The sequence below is a fragment of the Cyprinodon variegatus genome, unplaced genomic scaffold, assembly GCF_000732505.1.
Source record: "Cyprinodon variegatus isolate N-32 unplaced genomic scaffold, C_variegatus-1.0 Scaffold230, whole genome shotgun sequence".
NCBI lineage: Eukaryota > Metazoa > Chordata > Actinopteri > Cyprinodontiformes > Cyprinodontidae > Cyprinodon > Cyprinodon variegatus.
Genome location: NW_015150683.1, coordinates 428,955 through 447,589, shown reverse-complemented (window position 1 = coordinate 447,589; position 18,635 = coordinate 428,955). Strand labels below are relative to the sequence as shown.

General features: G+C 37.7%; 1 protein-coding gene across 1 annotated transcript in view; it reads left to right on the top strand.

The window, feature by feature from the left end:
* trappc12 (trafficking protein particle complex 12) overlaps window positions 1–18,450 on the top strand; it is a 42,423-nt gene extending 23,973 nt beyond the window's left edge. The window contains exons 4-11 of the mRNA XM_015381288.1: window positions 638–776; window positions 3,909–4,021; window positions 6,033–6,105; window positions 6,977–7,050; window positions 10,135–10,233; window positions 11,866–11,969; window positions 15,930–16,017; window positions 16,679–18,450. Coding sequence (XP_015236774.1) covers window positions 638–776; window positions 3,909–4,021; window positions 6,033–6,105; window positions 6,977–7,050; window positions 10,135–10,233; window positions 11,866–11,969; window positions 15,930–16,017; window positions 16,679–16,921 — 933 coding nt within the window. The 3' untranslated portion in view covers window positions 16,922–18,450. The remainder of the gene's footprint in view (window positions 1–637; window positions 777–3,908; window positions 4,022–6,032; window positions 6,106–6,976; window positions 7,051–10,134; window positions 10,234–11,865; window positions 11,970–15,929; window positions 16,018–16,678) is intronic.
* The last annotated feature ends 185 nt before the right edge of the window (window positions 18,451–18,635 follow it).

Here is an 18,635-nt window from a genome sequence, read left to right as displayed (position 1 = left end):
TTATTAATAACAGGAGGTGAAATGCAGCTCCAGACTAGCCGAGCGTGTGATGACTGCACGGTTACGCTTCTGTTCCAATGGACCCATATTTACTCAGCGTTCTCCCGCTCTCCCTGAGTCCACACTTTCCTGTGTTCTTGTCAAAAACGTACTTGGCGAGAACACGAGTCTGTACTGTCGTTCTTATGAATTGAGAAATGGCCAAAGTCTTTCGATGTCCAACTTGAAAAAATGTTGTCATTTTTGGTGATCAACTTATTCTATTTTACAGATTTATTTGTTATTTTTTCATCTGGTTCCTTTGTCATGGATCAGAAAATGCTAATGATATATTCCAACTTTCTTTACTTCAGATTTTTTAGTTGGACTTTGGGAAAAAAAAAAAGATTTATTTCTGATACAGTGCTAAAAGAACATAACTATTATTTCTTAATTGATTTAATTTACGTTTGATATTTGGAGAGGAAAGAGAAGGAATTTATTTCAGTTTGCTTATGAAGTTCTATTGTAGTTATCTCAAATGACACTAACCAACACTACAGCCATTTATATAGAGGGAGGCCGTTCAGAAAACAAATCTAGGCTTATGTATATTCTTAGAAACTCCTTTTTTTATTTGTTTTTCTGTATTTTCCAGCTTTGGTTTGTCCGACTGTCTCTGCTAGTCAAGTTGAACCTTTTCCACAATGCTGAACTGGAGTTCGAACCATTTGGCAACTTAGACCAACCAGATCTCTACTATGAGTATTATCCATCTGTTTACCCTGGAAGGAGAGGTAAGGACACATACATTATATTGCTTCTGGTATTTACATTCTAGATTCGAGTTACACTTTTAATTTTATATCACACAGGTCAAACACTGTAAGGTAGAAACTTCACAGCACTTTCCATATTTGCTTAGAGAGAACTTCATCTTTAAGGGCATTATTAATGCCAGCATTGAAAAGCTGATTTAAAACTCTTAGCTTAGTTCTAAAAGTATGCTCTTATTCAAGCTTTTTCGTTTGAACCAAGTTTTTTGGTTACAGAAGCACAACTCTGCTGTCCTGTTAAATATTCAAAGGAAAGTTCTGCCACAAGCTTGATATCAGGCTGTATCATTGAGAAGCTCCAACAGCTCAACTTGTCTCCAGCAGTTCTTTGGTTTTGTTTTTCCTCCTTTTCCACTGCATGAATTGCTCTCTAATGTATTCCCATTACTTTGGATCTGCTTCGCCCCTCGGGCTACCACAGTGAAGGCAGCAGCAGAGACACAGCTGCACATACACAACATTTGAAAATACACTGCACAGCTTTCTAAAGAGAGCACCGATTGACTTTCCATTGCTCAATATTAAACGCTTTATGCCCTGCTAGGTGTTCAGAGACAAACTGGCGTGAGATGTGTTGCCTGGCATCAGAATTCGAACATATCTTTACTCAAGGCCTTGCATCAACTCTCTATTACTCGCGATCATATTCTGTGAACGCCTTAAGAGACGGCTGCCCCTTGTATCGATCTCCTAAAGGATTGAGATCGACTGATGACTCGAGTAAGGAGTCTGTTTGCATTTTGTTTTGTTCTTAAAGTGAAAGCCTAGAGACAGAAGTAATTTCACTCTTTAAGTAAAATACCCCTATCTAAATTAACACACATTTCCCAATTAATTAAACTCTATTTAATACATTTTTATGAGACATTTTTCTGTTTTTAGGATTGTAAACACCAACAAGCAGAGACTAAATTACCTGTTTTAATATTAAGCCTGCTCAGAAGAGACTTATTTGCCTTAGTTATATCATTTTTTTTAATGCCAACATGGAGTCAGCGCAAGAGAAACAAATCAAAGCAGAATAAAAAAAGCAACTTTTTTCAGCAAGGTATTCCTAAATATAAATATCTAACCTTGTATTGCTGCTCTGCCTGCTATCTGTCTTTAACCAGCTTTTATTTTTCCTCACATCCTATTGAACCATCCATCAGCAACAACTGGACTCTATTACTTAGTACTAGTACGATAATAAATAGTCAGATTAACTGCGATTAATGTATTATGGAAATAATCATTGACTAATTTAGCAACTGATTAACTGTTAAAATCCTAGGAAAATCCTATTCAAATGTCAAATCCTTCTAGCTTAGACATTTATATAAATGTACTCTTTATCAGACGATATTGTCCCAAAAGTTAGAACATTTCTATTTGAAAAAAAATCCTGTCTTACAATCTGTTTTTTTTTTTTTTTTTTTTTTTTTTTTTTTTTTTTTTTTTTTTTTTTTTTTTTTTTTTTTTTTTTTCGTTACGGAGTCTCAGAAGAATCTTACAAACCAGTTAGCAACTTAGTGCTAGTAGGTTCCCAATGGGAAATTCCATTGCGACCAAGTAGCACTAAATTGGTGACTTAGAGACGACACTGTCAAGGAACGCTATGGACAGAGGAAACATGCAAGAGGAGGAGAGTTTTGTGTCGGAGGTCGTGGATGAGTTTCCTCCGTCATACATGTTTTATTTAGAGGAGGAAAGTGGGGAACGAAGATGTTGTGAAAGAGGTTTTGTGTAGAAGGCTTACAGCCTTACATGTTTGAGCCCTTGCCTTGCAACGCTGCCAGTTCTGTTATCTCTACGCCTGCCGAAGACACAGACGTCCATCCCCGTGAACACTGGGACCTAAACCAATGGTGAAGTCAATGATTCTTATCTCTTATTTAAACAGTTGCGCCTATTAGCTGCGACATATGGATGAGGATGCCATCGCCGAAACAATTGATTGACAGACGACCTTTGATACTTGATTGGCCGAATTTAGGTGTTCAGGCTGACATATAACTAACTGGCCTGCATAAGATAACGAGAAAAAAACAGTTTTTTTTTTTTTATAGAAATTTTCTAAAATTTTGGGAAAACATAGTCTGATAAAGAGTACATTTATATACATGTTTAAGCCAGAATGATTTGGCATTTAAATATGACTTCCCTACGACTTTAACCAAGTGCTAAGGCTAAAGCCAGAAGAACTTTTTCCAACGGACTGCTGTGGTTTCAGAGGGTTAATAGAAGAGTCCGCCAACTTTTTTCAATTAGCATTTTAAAGAACCAAAAGGCAGCAGATGAGCAATAAGCACAGAGAGCTGCATATGGGTGAATAGGTGATGTTCTAACGATTTACAGAATCAAGACGTTGTCTTTACAGCAGCTTGTCAGAAATGACAACGGACCTGGATTTTGACAATATAACTATCCAGACCTTCAAAAGCATTGTGAAAAAACACAGAATTCTTTTGAACAATTGATCTGACATAAGTAGAATAACATTTTAATCTGATTAAAATACTAAAATTAAATACAGAAAAAAAGGACAGTTAGTGCAGGCACTATGTCTTGTTTAATGGGGGGTATGTCCTCCATTTTTAGATGGCGAACACAAGCAGATAGACAATATAGATAGAAACTGAGATACATAGACTAGCAGAAGCAGCAGCCAAAGATGGAGTAGCTCGCAGAGTTTCAGATCAGATCACAGTATCAAAGAGACCCTGATCAAAGCCTGGGGACTCACCTGAACACAGGCTTTTGCTCAGAGGGGTGTGTGTGTGTGTCTGTCTGTCTGCCGATGTGTGTGTAAGAGTGTGAATGATATAGAGGCAGGCAGAGGGATGAGCAGGGAGATGAGTGATGGAGCTGTGCGGCACACAGAGATGGAGAGATGAGAGGCTTTAATAAGCAGCCATACGTAGCTCGGTGCCATCTGTAGGTTCCTGCCTCCAGGGCTGTGTACAGTCTGTGTGTGGGTGGATGGCTTTATATTCTCATCTTTCTGTCTTCACTCTCCTGCTTCATTCCCATCCCTCCCTGTTCCATATTGTCCCTTCTTCCTCACACATTCTCTCTCTCTGTTCACCCCTTCAAACATCGTCACCCATCCAGGATCGATGGTGCCGTTCTCCATGCGGCTGCTGCACGCCGAGCTCCCCCAGTACCTGGCCAAACCCCGGGAGGCTCTGGACCGTCTGCACAAACTCAAAACCGTCTGCCTCGCTGTTAGTACAGAAACACACAAACACCAACACAGCCTCAAGATAAAGTTTTAACAATTTTAAAAGTCTCTAAACCTGCATCAAATTTTTACATTTTTATTTATTTTAAAAAGCATTTTGTCTTAAAATCCTTGTGAGAAGTGTTTACTAGGTCTTGGCAAGTATGAAAATAAACAAAAAAATAAATAAATGGCGAACCTCTTTTTGAAGATGATAAAGGTTTCTTGTTGAGCCTAAAACGTTATTTTCAGAAGACTTGCTCAGTCCCTATCATAATTTCCTAATATTGCATTTTAGTTTTTAGATAAACATTTATAAAACCAAGTTTTGCTGCATTTCTGAGTTCTGAAATTAACCTTTTTTTTTAAAAAGTATTATTTGTACAGTTGAAGGGGGGGAAAAAATCCAAAACTGATTGAAGTTATAAAATAAAATTTGATTTAGTTAAAAGTTTTAAGATTAAGACCTCAAAGAATACAGCTTATTAAAAAAAAGTGCATATTTACCTCTAAAGTAGTTTTCTTAGCCTTTGTGTTATTAAAAACTGCATAACAGTGTTTAAAGAGGAATTTCTGAGAGTACATAAAAGAAGTTGCCTTAAATGTCTAAGTCCTCCAACAAAAACTGAGAAATTTGGATTTGTACTTTAAAAAAGTATTCTTACCTAAGCAACATTAACATTTAAAAAATCACCAATTAACTTGAATCTGCTTACAGTGATTCTGTAAGTTCGCACATTCTTAAAAGTATATATAAAAAGGAAGTTTAAGTTTGCATGTAAAAGGTAGAATAAAAAATGTCCTTAGAAATTTTTTTTGAAGTTGAGATGAAAATAAAATGTAATTAAATCTCTTTTTTTAAACTTCTAAACATAAATCTTAAAATTTTACCTATTAATGTCAATATTATAAATGTGTTAAAATAAAGAAAAAACATAGGGGAAATAAATATGAATGGTCTGTAAATATTTAATTTAAGATCTTGAAAGGTTGGGAACATTTACAGAAAATATTTCACATATTGAAAATAATTACTCCCCCTAAAACCAAAATGATCTTATTTGATTCCATCCAGTTTTTTTTAACCAAATCTTAGATTTTATTTATTTAAACCTCTTATTGTAACCTAGTTTCTGCTTTGGTAATGTTAGATTAAAAAAAAAGAAAATATAGACATTATTTCTGTTATTATGCACCTTTTCCTATGTTTTGAGCAAGTGCATATTAACCCTTTAAAGACTGAATCATGAAATAATTGAAAGTTATTCAATTTTTTTCACAATGAGAATCGTCATTGAACTTTCTGACAAATTAAATAAAAAAAATTGGATTTTATTTAAGTTGAATTAGATCATTTATTTGGAACAATTTTGATACAGGCATTTTAGTTCACTAATTGAATAATTGAACTTTTTATTGATCTCACATTGGAGAAATTTACCTCTGCATTTAACCCGTCCTCTTTGGGAGCAGTGGGCTGCCATTGTGTGGTGCCCGGGAGCAGTGTGGTGTTAAGGGTCTTGCTCAGGTACCCAGAGTGGAGCTGTGGGGATCGAACCGGGTACTTGCAACCTTCTCAGAGCACAAGCCCACTGCTCTAACGTCTAGGCCAACACTCCATGTGATTGAGTATTTCTGGTTGTGTAGGTCAGGGTTTTAAGAACAAAAACATCCCACTGATGTTGCAAATGTCTCAAATCTCATGTATCAAATATGATACTCTTGACTTTAAAGGGTTAAATAAGGTTTAGATTGAAAGCAGGAACTTAGCTGTGGATTTACACCTTACCTAAAAAAGGTGCAGAAGTTCTGAACAAGCAGAACAGCAGCTATGAAATGCTAAAGTTTTAGAATAAATTTTGATTGTAAATATAGGTGGTGAACTTAATTCTTTAATATTTGCAGAAACCCTGGTTAAAAAAAAAAGCTAAATATAATCAGAGAACTCTGTTTTGTTTAATGTGCTGGTGCTGTTTAAAATGCTGCTAGTTATTTAAAATCCCATGCTTGCACAGATCCTGGAAAACCTGGAGAAAAGCTTAGCAGAGGATGGAAGCATGATCACCATAGCAGAGGAGAACAGGCAAGGTAAGCAAACACACCGCAGAGAATCCGACCTGGCTGTGTTCCCAGACTGCATCGCATCATGGGAGGAGAGTCGGGTCACAGGCCTGAACAGTTAAACCAGATGCACACCTGGCGTAGGACTGCAGCAGACACACATACAGTCACACAGTCTCAACCAAAGCCTCTTATTAGCCTCTCACAGCTCTGCCACTCTCACTGAATATTAAATGCTTTCTACAGCTCTTTACGCCATTCGGATCAATATAGATCAATCCTGCCAAGCCACTCACATTTGCACTAGTTTGTGCGGGGGAAATTTACCCAGCTGCACCTCCACCCAAGTTAAATCAGACCCACAATTGGAGACCATGAGGCTACTAAATATTTCTCCAGTTTATCAGTTTAAAAATGTGCCCGACAATTGTTACATCTGAGCTAAATGGTGGAAAATTAGCCGGCTGACGCATGTATGACTGTATCCGTGAGGGCGCCTCAGTTCAGCCAGTTTCTTCTCCTAACAAAAGCAGCATAACGCTGCGTCCTCTTTCTCTCCTACCCACACAGACAGTCGATAACGCAGGGCCTTGCCTTCACACATCAGAACCCCACTGAGTGATTAGCTCTTCCCTCCGCTCCGTCTCCCACAAACACAGTGATGAATAGTAACAGGCTCTTCCCACAGCAGACAAAGAGGAAATGTGCCGCAGTGTCTTCTTCAGCACCTTGCCTTAAAATAACCCAGGAGTTACATCTGGTTGTAATGAGAGGACCATGAGTGTGGAGGTTTCTCATAAAACTAAAGGATCTCAGGAATACCCAAAAAGCAATAGGAGTGAAAATAGAAAGTCATTGAACCCCTCCCTTTTTCACCATTTCTCTTTCCTGTTTATAGCATCTCTAAAGCTGTGGAGGTCTCGCCTCAGCCGGGTCATGTACTCCACGGCCAACTGCCTGCTGCTGATGAAGGTGGGTTCGTGTGTTCGTGTGTCACTGTGGGTGTGAGTCTCGGAGATCTCTGATGCCAGGCTGGTGGTGGATTCACAGTGAAATCCCCACAGACTGACCACTAATTGGATTCTTGGTCGGAGAAAGAACGAGCGGAGAGAGGAGGGGAGTGGTGGTGTTGGTGAGGGCTCAGAACGAGCCGTAGAGAGAAACACAGTGCCATCTACTGCTGAGAGATGAGATCACAATCAGCTCAGCTCCTTTCCAGGCTTTGATTTCTAATCCTCAGCATTTTTATCACCTTTTTTTATTGTCACTCTCTTGCAAGACAAAACAAACTAGAAAGATATCAGCTTAGTTTAGATGTGAAGATTTATATAAAACATTTGTTTTTCATTATTGATGCTGTGTTAAAGGTGCATTCAGACCAAGCAAGGTTTCCACGGCAATGGCGGTAGATTTACATAGTACCCCTATGCAAACTGAACTTTCTATGAAATTGCACCGCGGCAACCAATCAAGGACCGGTTCTATGTGAATAAGCAGCCAGGATCAAGCTTTTTTCTGTTAAAATTGAATGAAGAGAAAATAATATTAACAAAGGAGGAAATGCAGAATGCTCTGAAGAGATTTTTAGGTGGCTTTAAAAAAAAGAGGTTTTTATTTAGTCTTAGAAGGACTGTTGGTCATCCTCTCTTACCTCCAGCACAGACCACAGTCTGTCCCTGCCCACTCTCCAGCAACAGGGCTTACTGCGATAGATTTACAAGGAAGTGCTGCTGAATCTTACCAACATTAAGATGAACCAAAGAGGATTCTCTTTTCTTTCAGAGCCTTTGGAGCTTTTCCAAAAATGTATGGTACTCCCAAGACGATTTAAAAGCTGTGCATAGAGAACAATTTAATAATAAAAGCCCCGGTGAAACTTAACTTCATGGGCTGCTGCATTAATTTAATTTTCACCTGTGCTTTTATTGTGAAATGCCGACAACAAGAACTTGACAGGAAATGCTATGGGGTTGCCATGGGTAACGGAAGGTCCAAAACAAAGAATCTAGGAGGAGAGAGAGAGAGAGATTTTTTTTTCAGTACCAACACAGCAATGACATGTGATGTTATTCAATAAGTTTCTATAAAGAAACGAGTACCGAGGTGGCGACATCATTGGCCACAATTAAATATGATCCCATCCTAAAAATCAAAGCACTGAAAACGTAGATGATTTTTATTCAATAGTTAAACTCAGGATAAAAAAAACAATAATAATATGTCTGAAACACAAGTAGCACACATGATCTTAATTAAATTTTTTCATTCTTACAATTGATAATTTTAGCTTCACAAACTTTGACTAACAAGCGCTAACCATTCAGTCTATTTATTTTGAGTTTTTTCATGTGGGTGAGGTGTTAGCTTGATACAGCTGAAGCTCCTCCCATTGATGAGGCGGTCTGGGGTGGAAACACTGTGCATCTGAAATGCAGAGCGGTAAACTCCCTGTGGGGCTCGCAGAAATCACAGCGCTCAGTCTGAACACAAGGATTTTAGGCATCCCAAATTTGTATATTTCAAAATATTTGCTTCCAACCAGCTAGACTTCCTTGGAATCCTTTTAGGTATTTCCAGTGCAGTTAAAAGCATTTTTGACAGCTTGGATTTAGCTACAATTGGAATAAAGGCCAGTTTTTTAGAGTAAGTTCTGATTTTGGTCAATTTTTATCATGAAAAAAACTAAAGGGAAAGAAAAATATTTCATTTTTTTGGCCATATTTCTCAGCCCTATATGCTCCTGATCCTCCAGATCCTGGAGACTCTGTAAGGAAGCATCATCTGGCCAACTTTTAATGAAAAATAATAACAATAAAAAAATGAATCCCTTTATTGTCCCACAATGAGGAAATCCAATTCAATTCAGTTTATTTCTGTAGCGCCAATTCACAACACAAGTCATCTCAAGGCACTTTACAGTTCAACCAGATCATACAGTCAAATTGATTCAAAGTTTTCTATCTAAGGAAAACCAGATGATTGCATCGACTCATTGACTCAAATACAATCCCTCACACAAAGCATGCTTGTAGCGACAGTGGAGAGGAAAAACTCCCTTTGAACAGGAAGAAACCTCCAGCAGAACCAGGCTCAGTGTGAGCGGCCATCTGCCGAGGCCTACTGGGGTTCAAGGAGACAGAAGCAGAGATACAAAAAGCAACTGTAGAAGGCGGCCCAGTCAAGGATTCACTCTCTGCATTTTAACCCATCCTCTTGGGGAGCAGTGGGCTGCCATTGTGTGGCGCCCTGGGAGCAGTGTGGGGTTAAGGGTTTTGCTTAGGGACCCAGAGTGGAGGCTGCTGGGATCAAACCAGGTACTGGCAACTTTCTCAGAGCACAAGCGCACTGCTCTAACCACTAGGCCAACACTCTCCCAATAATAACAATATTCATGGTGTAAGTCTTTATGGTTTTGAGTTTAGAAATGGGAACAAATACAAAAACAACAAATTGTCTAGAAATTTGCCAGAAACTGTTGTTTTTTTATTACTTTGGTTTTCTGTCGTGTGTTGAAACAATACTGGCTCATCCTTTGAGTTCAGGATGCTTTTCTTTTCAAAGTCTACAGATAGTCCTTGAACAGCATTTCAAAAGCCTGAGGAACTTAAGATCAAGACTCTAAAGGTTTCTGGGTCCTTTAAAAGCAAAATATAAAGAAATGAAGGTTGGATTCAGGTTAAACTCATTTTTAAAGGCAAAGTCAGAAGTTTGAGTTTTGTTCCAAACAGCATTCAGATGCACCGACATGTTCAGTCCACCCTTCCTGTGCCCTCTCAGCTCGGTACACACACGCCAGGCCTGCACACAGCCCTCTCTGACCTCTCTGTGTCGTGTCGCTTACTATTCCAGTCACTAAGTGAGCGATGCATCACAGCACAGCATCAGGGTGGGAGGAGGGTCACAGCGTCCTGCTAATACTCCAAATGTTTGATTAGACTCTCCCCATGAACAAACTCTGCTTAGCTTACCTCTCTCCACCCTTGTCTTTTGTTTCACTGTTTTTCTAGTACTTGTTCTCACAGCTTATTGCTTTTTTTGGAATTCATTTGTCTTCAGGACTTTGTTCTGGCAGTGGAGACCTATCACTCCATCATCCAGTATGAACCCCAGCAGAGAGTGCAGCTGCTCAGTGGTATTGGTCGCATCTTTTTGCAGGTCTGTACACCACCAGATAGATGAACGGAATATAAGACTCCTTGGACACATGATTTATTATTAAATATAAAATGTCCTTTATTTTCTGTTAAAGAGGCTTTAATGAAATTATTGACTCATACTAAGACAGCAAACAAACTATTAATATTTGGAGGAAAAGTTGTTTTTTATGGCCATTAGTTTTCTTTTGTTTTGTTAGATGAATTCATTAAGGCTACGTTCACACAGCAGCCTGTAGTGATCCAAATCCATCTTTTTTTTTTTTTTTTTTGCACATATGCGACCTGTATCTGATCTTTTCATGGCAGTCTGAAGTTCAGATTTTTTTTCCAATATGATTCAGGCCACTTGGCTATGTCAGGGTTATCGCGGGTCATTAAAAATCATTAGAAGTCATTAAGTTATTATTTTTTTAAATTAAGGCCTTAATTGGCATTAAAATTCATTAAATATGATTATCGTGGCATTTAAAATGCTTTATTTAAAATATATATCTATATATAGATATAGATATATATCAACAAACTTGGTAGCTGAATCTACTGCGACTGCAAACCCTATTTCTTTTCTTTTTCTTTCTTTTTTTTTTTTTTTGGCAGGTTGTCAACAGCAGCTACTGTAGGTTAATACTGCGATCAAATAAATCTTCTTATGCAGACCCGGCACCTGCAGGCACAGTGCTGCCCGCCTCAGGACACTGGCTTGTGCATAATGTCATGGGCCTTACGCTGCCATGCGTTATGCATAAGCTGGTCTGTCGTTGGACATAAGTTCTGGAATCGTTATGAATACTCTACGTATACGCCCAAAATTGAAAGACTACATAGAAAGTTCAGCGTATTCCGGCGTTTTAGAAGATTCTGGGACATCAGGCAAGCAAAGGCTAAATCGTCAATGTGTGACAGAGCCCTCAGCAAAACTGGTGTCCTGCTCCTTGTATTCATTTATTTACATGTTGAAATAACTGAATCCCGCAGCATGACGCTGCCACCAAAATATGAAGAAGAAAAATTACCATACATAACTTTTTTTTTGTACATTTCACCACTTTTTATAACCTTTGACATAATATCTAAGAGGACATCACTGAGGTTTGTGGTAGTAATGTGTAAAACTTAAAGGTATACATTTCCGAGTGTAATTCACTGCATTTTCCTACTACTTTGACATAATTTACTAACACTATATAGAGTTAAATCAGAAAAGAAGGTAAATTCTTCTACTTTTAGGCTGCTTACTTTTAATTGGTTTTGCTTTATTTCTTGATGACCAAATCTGAGTGCTACGGTTCTACATTACACAACCGAAGCAGTTACAGAGAGCATTTTGTTCCAGATGCAGTTTCATCTTCTTTGAGTTTGCCTTTTTGATTATTATAACATGGCTTGTGTTTTGATAAGAAGTCATTGATGTAAGAACTGAGTTGATGCAGCTGGAAATAAAAAAAGGTGCAGAGAAGGGATGGTTTTCTTGTCAGAAAATGTTTACATCCTAATACATTTCTGTTTGCTAGGATTTATATCCATGTTTTCTTTAGCCCCTTTTAGACGTCCTTTATACTTAGAAATAATGTTCTTTTCATGCCCAGGGATTGATCGACAGTTAATGTGCAGCTGCTTTGTTGTTTCCCAGATCGGAGATGTGAAAACCGCTGAAAGATACTTTGAGGATGTGGAGAAAGCGTACCAGATGGAAGGCAGTAACGTCAGTCACGCTACATGTGTTCTAATGAACAGGTACTTGTAGATAAGAGTTTTTTCACACCTATAGAGAGACAGCACACCCAAATTTCTGCTTAATCCGGGAAACAGGAGGTAATGTCCATGCTGCTCCGACCTGAGGTTGTTTGGAGTGTTAAATTACACTGAGATCTGCTAACCATACTTTAATAAAAGATATACAATTCCAGTCCATGCAATTTTATTTTCTCTGCTGTTCCTTGTTTTTGGTTGATATTGATCGAGGATATTCTATGGGGGGAAGAGGCAAACTACTGAAGAAATCTCAATTAAACCTTTTAAAATATTAATGTTGAAAGAAAATCATATTAATCCTCTGGATAACAGCAAATAAACTAGTGTATACATTGTGGCCAGCAGGTGGCAGTATGTGCTATGCTGCATGTTGATCTGAATTTTATAGAATTATGTGAGGGTGGTTGGTTCTTGTCAAGCATCCTAATCCAGAGATGCTCATTTTCCCAAAATAGGATGTTTTTGGTGAAAATCGGATCATTCAATGCAGCTTATTTAACTTAAAACTCAAATATTGGCATTGGTCAACATAAAATTGTTATAAGAACTTAAGCATGTCTTGATTTTCTCCTATTTTAAGGTTTTAAAAAGCTATACAGATAGCATGGTTTCATTTCCTTCATGGGAAACAGAAATACAGTTGGGTCATCCCATGGAAAGTGTAAAGATTGGACCTCTAAATTTAGAGGTTTTTGATCATCATTTTTTTAGTTTCATAGCCTGTAGAACATGTAACACTTGCAATAAAACATATTTTTCAAGCTCAGACACCATTTTCTGCGAATATTTTAGCACATTATATCCAGGGAGCAGAGTTTCCTTTTCCACCCCGTCACAGGATAAAGGTTAACAAATTAAAGGGTAATTTTAGATAAAAGTAAGACAAAAAAAAATGTTATTCACTTCAGAAAGTGTCTTTTTTTTTTTTTTAAACAATAGTGTGTTCAAAGTGTTTTTTTTTTTGTAATGTTTTAATGTGATGTACAGCATTAATTAAATATAAAGAACGTTTGCCACCTATCACAATGATTCCAACCCGTCACAGGCTTTAGTGTGACGGGGTGGAAAATCTAAAGCAATATGGCTCAATTTCTGAATATTTTAAAACCTGATGGTGCCGTTAGCGTTGAAGTACGATGAAAAATGAATGATAAATACGAATATAATTTCAAAATTTGATTATCAAATTGTTTTCCCCACTTTTTGTGTGACGGGGTGGATATGCTATGGTTAACAGAAAGGATTTTGAAGGAAAAATGTACCAAAAATGTTCTTAAAGAAAAAACAGAACTCACTATTGTTTGGACTTCTCTTCTTCAAACTCTTGAATGATGTCACTTCATGTTAGTGATGTCACTTCTAGGCAGTGTATTGCATTTTGGCGCAAAATAACATTGGTGTGACGGGGTGGAATATGACATTGAAATTTCAATTAAAAAATATGACATTTTAATATAATTAACACATTTCCTATTAAGAGGAAAGTATTTCTAATCATAACAACAACATTTTTTTTAGATTTATTTCATATTTCTTAAGTTTTACATTACACGAATGAGAAAAATGGTGTTGGTGGACATGAGAAAATGATTGCAGTTTAACATAAAAATAACATATAAATGTGCAAAATATATATTTATTATTCAATTTTATTTGACCTCATGCTACCAACTAAACTTGAATCAATGGCTTTAGACACTTAAGTATTACTGACAGGTTTATTATGCTTTTTATTCCTCTTTGAATGTTATGGACCCAAACTTAACAGTTTTCGTGGAATGACCCAATTATTTCTGCCTCTGCTAAAGTGCATTATCTGTTTAAGCCATGGTATGTAAACATTTATATATTTTAAGATTCATGGACTATAATAAAGTGGTAAATGACCTGTACTTTTTTAATGTCAGCGGACTTTCCCTAAGTGATTTACTCTACATTCAGTCATTCATCCATTTACACACAGTCTCACTCACTGATGGTGCCAAACTACACTGTAGCCACAGCCACCCCTTAGGCTCACTGACAGAAGTGAGGCTGCCGTACCCTGGCGCCACCGGGCCCTCTGACCATCATTAGTAGGTAATGTTGGTGAAATGTCTTGCCCAAGGGCACATTGACACTGAAAGCAGAATTGACAACCTTGCGGATGCAGGGGAAACTCCTGCTTCCTTAGCTGCTATCGCCCCATGTGAATGATATGGAGCTAGAAAATGCCTCATTTAGTTTTAAAGTATTTATCACTCAACATGTTGTAGATGTTTTTCTTCCTCAGCGACTAACAGGCGTAACATGAATATTAGGGGTTATAGGGGATATATCATGATTTTTAGCTCCCTGTTGTAATATTAATATTTCAGTTCCTAGCATCGATTAAAAAAACAGTGAGGGAAAAGGGGCTACCTCTGCACCACCGCTCTGGCAGAGCGCTGTGGAGCCCTTTTGCTGTGGCTGTAGCGCCATATCTGTAGTTGAGGCAGTCACAGTGGAAGACATAGGCTAAATTAAAATTCAGGGGCTGCGTCCTCCGAAGGACAGGTTCGTAGGCCGATTACATCATAGCACGGCGCCGAGGTCTGTTCAGATTGCAAGACTCCTCGTTATGTGGCCGACAAATGTGTTCTTCTTTTTGCCCGTTTTGAAAGACGGGTCCGGTGTATCCTACGTAGCCTGGGTTATCCCAGGTTTTATTGTGAGACCAAGTAAGCGGGCTGCTCCGTGATCACAGGAAAACGGCACTTTGCACCAAATAGTGGTGAATATTGGAAGTTCAGTTTAATATAATCCAGTTATGTGAAAATAGTTGTTTTAAATGGTTATTGAGTCAGATGTGTGGGGGATAATGCTTGGTTTATTGAAATATTTTCCGTCCCTGTGTAAGTGGGTTATTTGGGATATTTATGGACAGATTCTAATATATCTTCAGTGTTGGGGACTATAAATCTGATTCGATGCAGCTGTTGAAGCTCCTCAAAAATGTTAACACCCAGAACAACAGTGAGCACTGGAAAAAATCTAAATCTAGATGTCATTTGTTCATAAAATAAATGCATTTGTTCTTGGATTGAGGAGGTAAAAGAGACATTTTGCCAATGGAACAAGACAATTTACATTTAAAATAAGAAAAAAATATTGTTTTGTCTTATTTCATGAGCATATTATCCAATTATCTTATTGTAAGAGTAAAAATACTTATTCCATTGGAAAACTATCTCATCAACCTACTCAAATTAAAGATAAATACACTTAATTTAAGAAATTGTTTTTTTTTCCAGTGAGAAGTTCAGTATGGTATTCATTCTTTACCTGCTTTGTGTTGACTGTCACGGTTGCTAGGCGACAGAGCATACGGTGGTAAAAGCCGCGGGAGGCCGGACCTGTTTGAATTCACAGCCCAAACTCTTCCAGCCTCCTTATTTTCATGAACCTAGAAGGATCCAGTCCAGATAGACCGTTTCCTTTGAGGATGCAGCCTGAGAAACCGAACACACACATAGACTGACTCAAACCCCAAACAACAGGGATACAAAATAACTAAATAATCAATGTCTTCTGATAAACATATACAGCACTCGCTTGTCTATAAATTTGATTTGATAGGAAAAGTATTGCACTATATAGTGATATTATAATATCATGATAAGATTGTATCGGGACATGTTCCTTATTGCAACATCCATGTCAATACTCACCCCTAATAGATAACAGGTTAGGCTGCATGTATGTAGTTAGCCAGCCTCCTTTGCATACAGGAAATGCCTCATATAGTGTATTGCAGAAACAAACAACTTTAAATAGAGATATAGACTGTTTTAATGCCAGTTAATTTACATTGTGTAGACCTTTTTTTTACTGTAATGCTTATAAAAACACAATACAACATTTTACTTTCTTGTTTAATTTGTGCATACATCTGAGAGGAATCTTTTTCTTTGGCTTTTTCAGGGCGTTCGTCTACCTCAGTCAGAATAACTATGCTGAAGCACATGCTACCTTCCTTGAAGTTCTAAAAGTTGACCCAAAAAACCCTGTGGTAAGTATAATAATCTGTTAAACTATCAGAACCTGCACATTAAGAGCTTTAATTAGTTTGGTTGGATTTTTTTTATTGCAAAAATTCCTTTTTTTCACACAAAGGAAACAACCAAAAATATTTCAAAAATGAAACAATAAAGAATATGAGTGGGGTCTGAGATGATTTTCTGGGCTTGACTGGTTATTAAGTATCAGTTACTTTCTTCAGGTCAACGTCTTAAGAGTCCCCACCTGTAGGTTGTACCGCTATAAGAACCCTTTTTTTTCCACTTTCCATTAAGGCAATAAACAGTATGAAGCTGTAAATTGTGGAATAGGCAATGATATTCAAAATTTAAACTAAACTGATATGTTTTTTATGTATCTCATATAATAGATTTTTTTTTAAAGAAGGGTTTTTATGATTTTTTTTTTTATTGTGAATGTAATGTAACATGCTTCCTTATGTATTTATTTATTGTCTTATAATGGAATTTCTACAGTATAGCAGTGTTTTTATGTGTGCATGCACATAGTTTTGGACTATGTAACCACCAGAGTCTGTACCCAAATCAAATTTCCTTTGGGACAATAAAGTTAATCTAATCTTATCTTAAAAAAAAAAAATGTTAGTCCAGTTGATTTCTGTGAAATTTACTACATTTTATTTATTTTTTTAGGCCAATAACAACGCAGCGGTGTGTCTCCTCTACCTGGGTCGGCTAAAGGAGTCCTTGGGCCAGCTGGAAGGTCTAGTCCAGCAGGACCCTGCCCTCTACCTCCACGAGAGCGTCCTCTTCAACCTGACCACCATGTACGAACTGGAGTCATCTCGCAGCACGCAGAAAAAGCAGGCCCTGCTGGAAGCTGTGGCCTGTCGGGAGGGGGACAGCTTCAACACACAGTGCCTCAAACTGGTCTGAGAGGAAGGAAGCAGGACAACTGGGACAGTCCACTGCTGCCACCCCCTGTTCATGATGGATACTACAGAGAGGAACTAATCAGTACTCTTTGGGGAAAGCCAAGCCAATGCTTTAGGCTCAGTTTCAGAAATGTTAAGAGGATGTCTGAGCTCTGCTTTTATTGCACTGAAGTGATCCGACCAGGGTGGACTGCACCCCCGTTATGTGAAAAGCAACCCAAAAACAATCCTGGATAAATGAATTTAGGGTGAAAGTACTTTGTTTTGTTTGTGCAGCAGCTTTGCAGAAATACTGAGGGAATTAATCCCAGGCTTTATTAAACCTGGGCTTATGTTACACATGATTCGTTTAGACCCCTTTCAAATTGCGCAGAAGGAAAATCGTGAGGGTCATGTGACTTTGCTACTGCATTCATCTGGCAATGAGATTAACTTCAGCAGGGCTTTAAATCAGCTTTTTTTGGGTGTCACTACATTTTACTCCATCTGCAACCAAGGTTCTCACATTTAACTCCACTTTATTTTTATAAGAGTTTTTGTTTTTAAAGTACAAAACGATAAAAGCAGGATGTATGCCAGGTATTTCTAAATTAGTCGGAGTTTAAATAAACACAGATGTATAAAGAGAAGATGAACGGACAGAAGGGTGCATTGATGGATAGCCAAAGGAATGGACTGAAAGAAGGAAGAATAGACAAGTTGGAAGTAGTGACAAAACAAAACGAATGGATGGAGGGAAAACGGATAAGGAATAAAATGTGGTAATAGAAGTTTTTCTTTTCTGCAAACAGGTTTTCTACAAGCTCAGACAGAAGTCTAAGTATTATCTGCTACAAGTTGTTTCCTGGATGGTGCAGCTATGACTAGCTCCTGCTAGCATGTAATATAGCTAATCTGTGTGCAGCATGAAAAAGGTGGATGGATATGCATTCAATCTGAACTAAATTGGGGGTAAAGCTTGCTGCTGATCCATATCTTTTTAATGCGTAGCTTTGTTTCACTGTGGCTTCTCAGTCTTTTCCTCTTTAAGCCATAGCATCGCGCTCCTTAAACAGAGGCATTCTCTGTAGTTAATGGACACAACAGACCACCCTTGTTTTATCTGCAGTAAACACATGACCCAAATATTCCCTCAGTATATCTGAGATTATCTAAAAAATTACATAAGCAGTCTTCAGCTTTCCAATACACTACCGCAGCTGCTGTCACACAGTGAGGCCGGGCATGGGCATTATCCTGCGCTTCAGACCCCATAAACTTAAAATGCAGCTTCAAGAGGATTACCACTAGATTACATCACTCCTGCAGTGAAGGTGAATGAGGCCCTCAGATTGCAGAAATATAAAAAAAAATATTCATAATCCAAAGTTGTACATAAATTATTTGAAGCGTTGTCAAACTGATTATTTCTGCTTCTTCTCATACTGTCTTGATGATCATCTTATATATGTATATAAAGATAACTGTTTTATCCTAAATGAATCTCTTATAATAGAAACATGTTGAAATTATTAAAAATGTAATAAAAGACAAAGATACTGTAGCAGCAGATTTATTTCCAGTGCAATGAAAATGTATGTTCGTCTCTTACTGACGGGGTATTAGGGCCAGGTTAGAGATTTTTTTAATTTTTTTATTTGAGATTAAAGTAGTTACATTACGACAATAAAGTCGTCACATTACGAGAATGAAGGTGTAATATTATGAGAATAAAG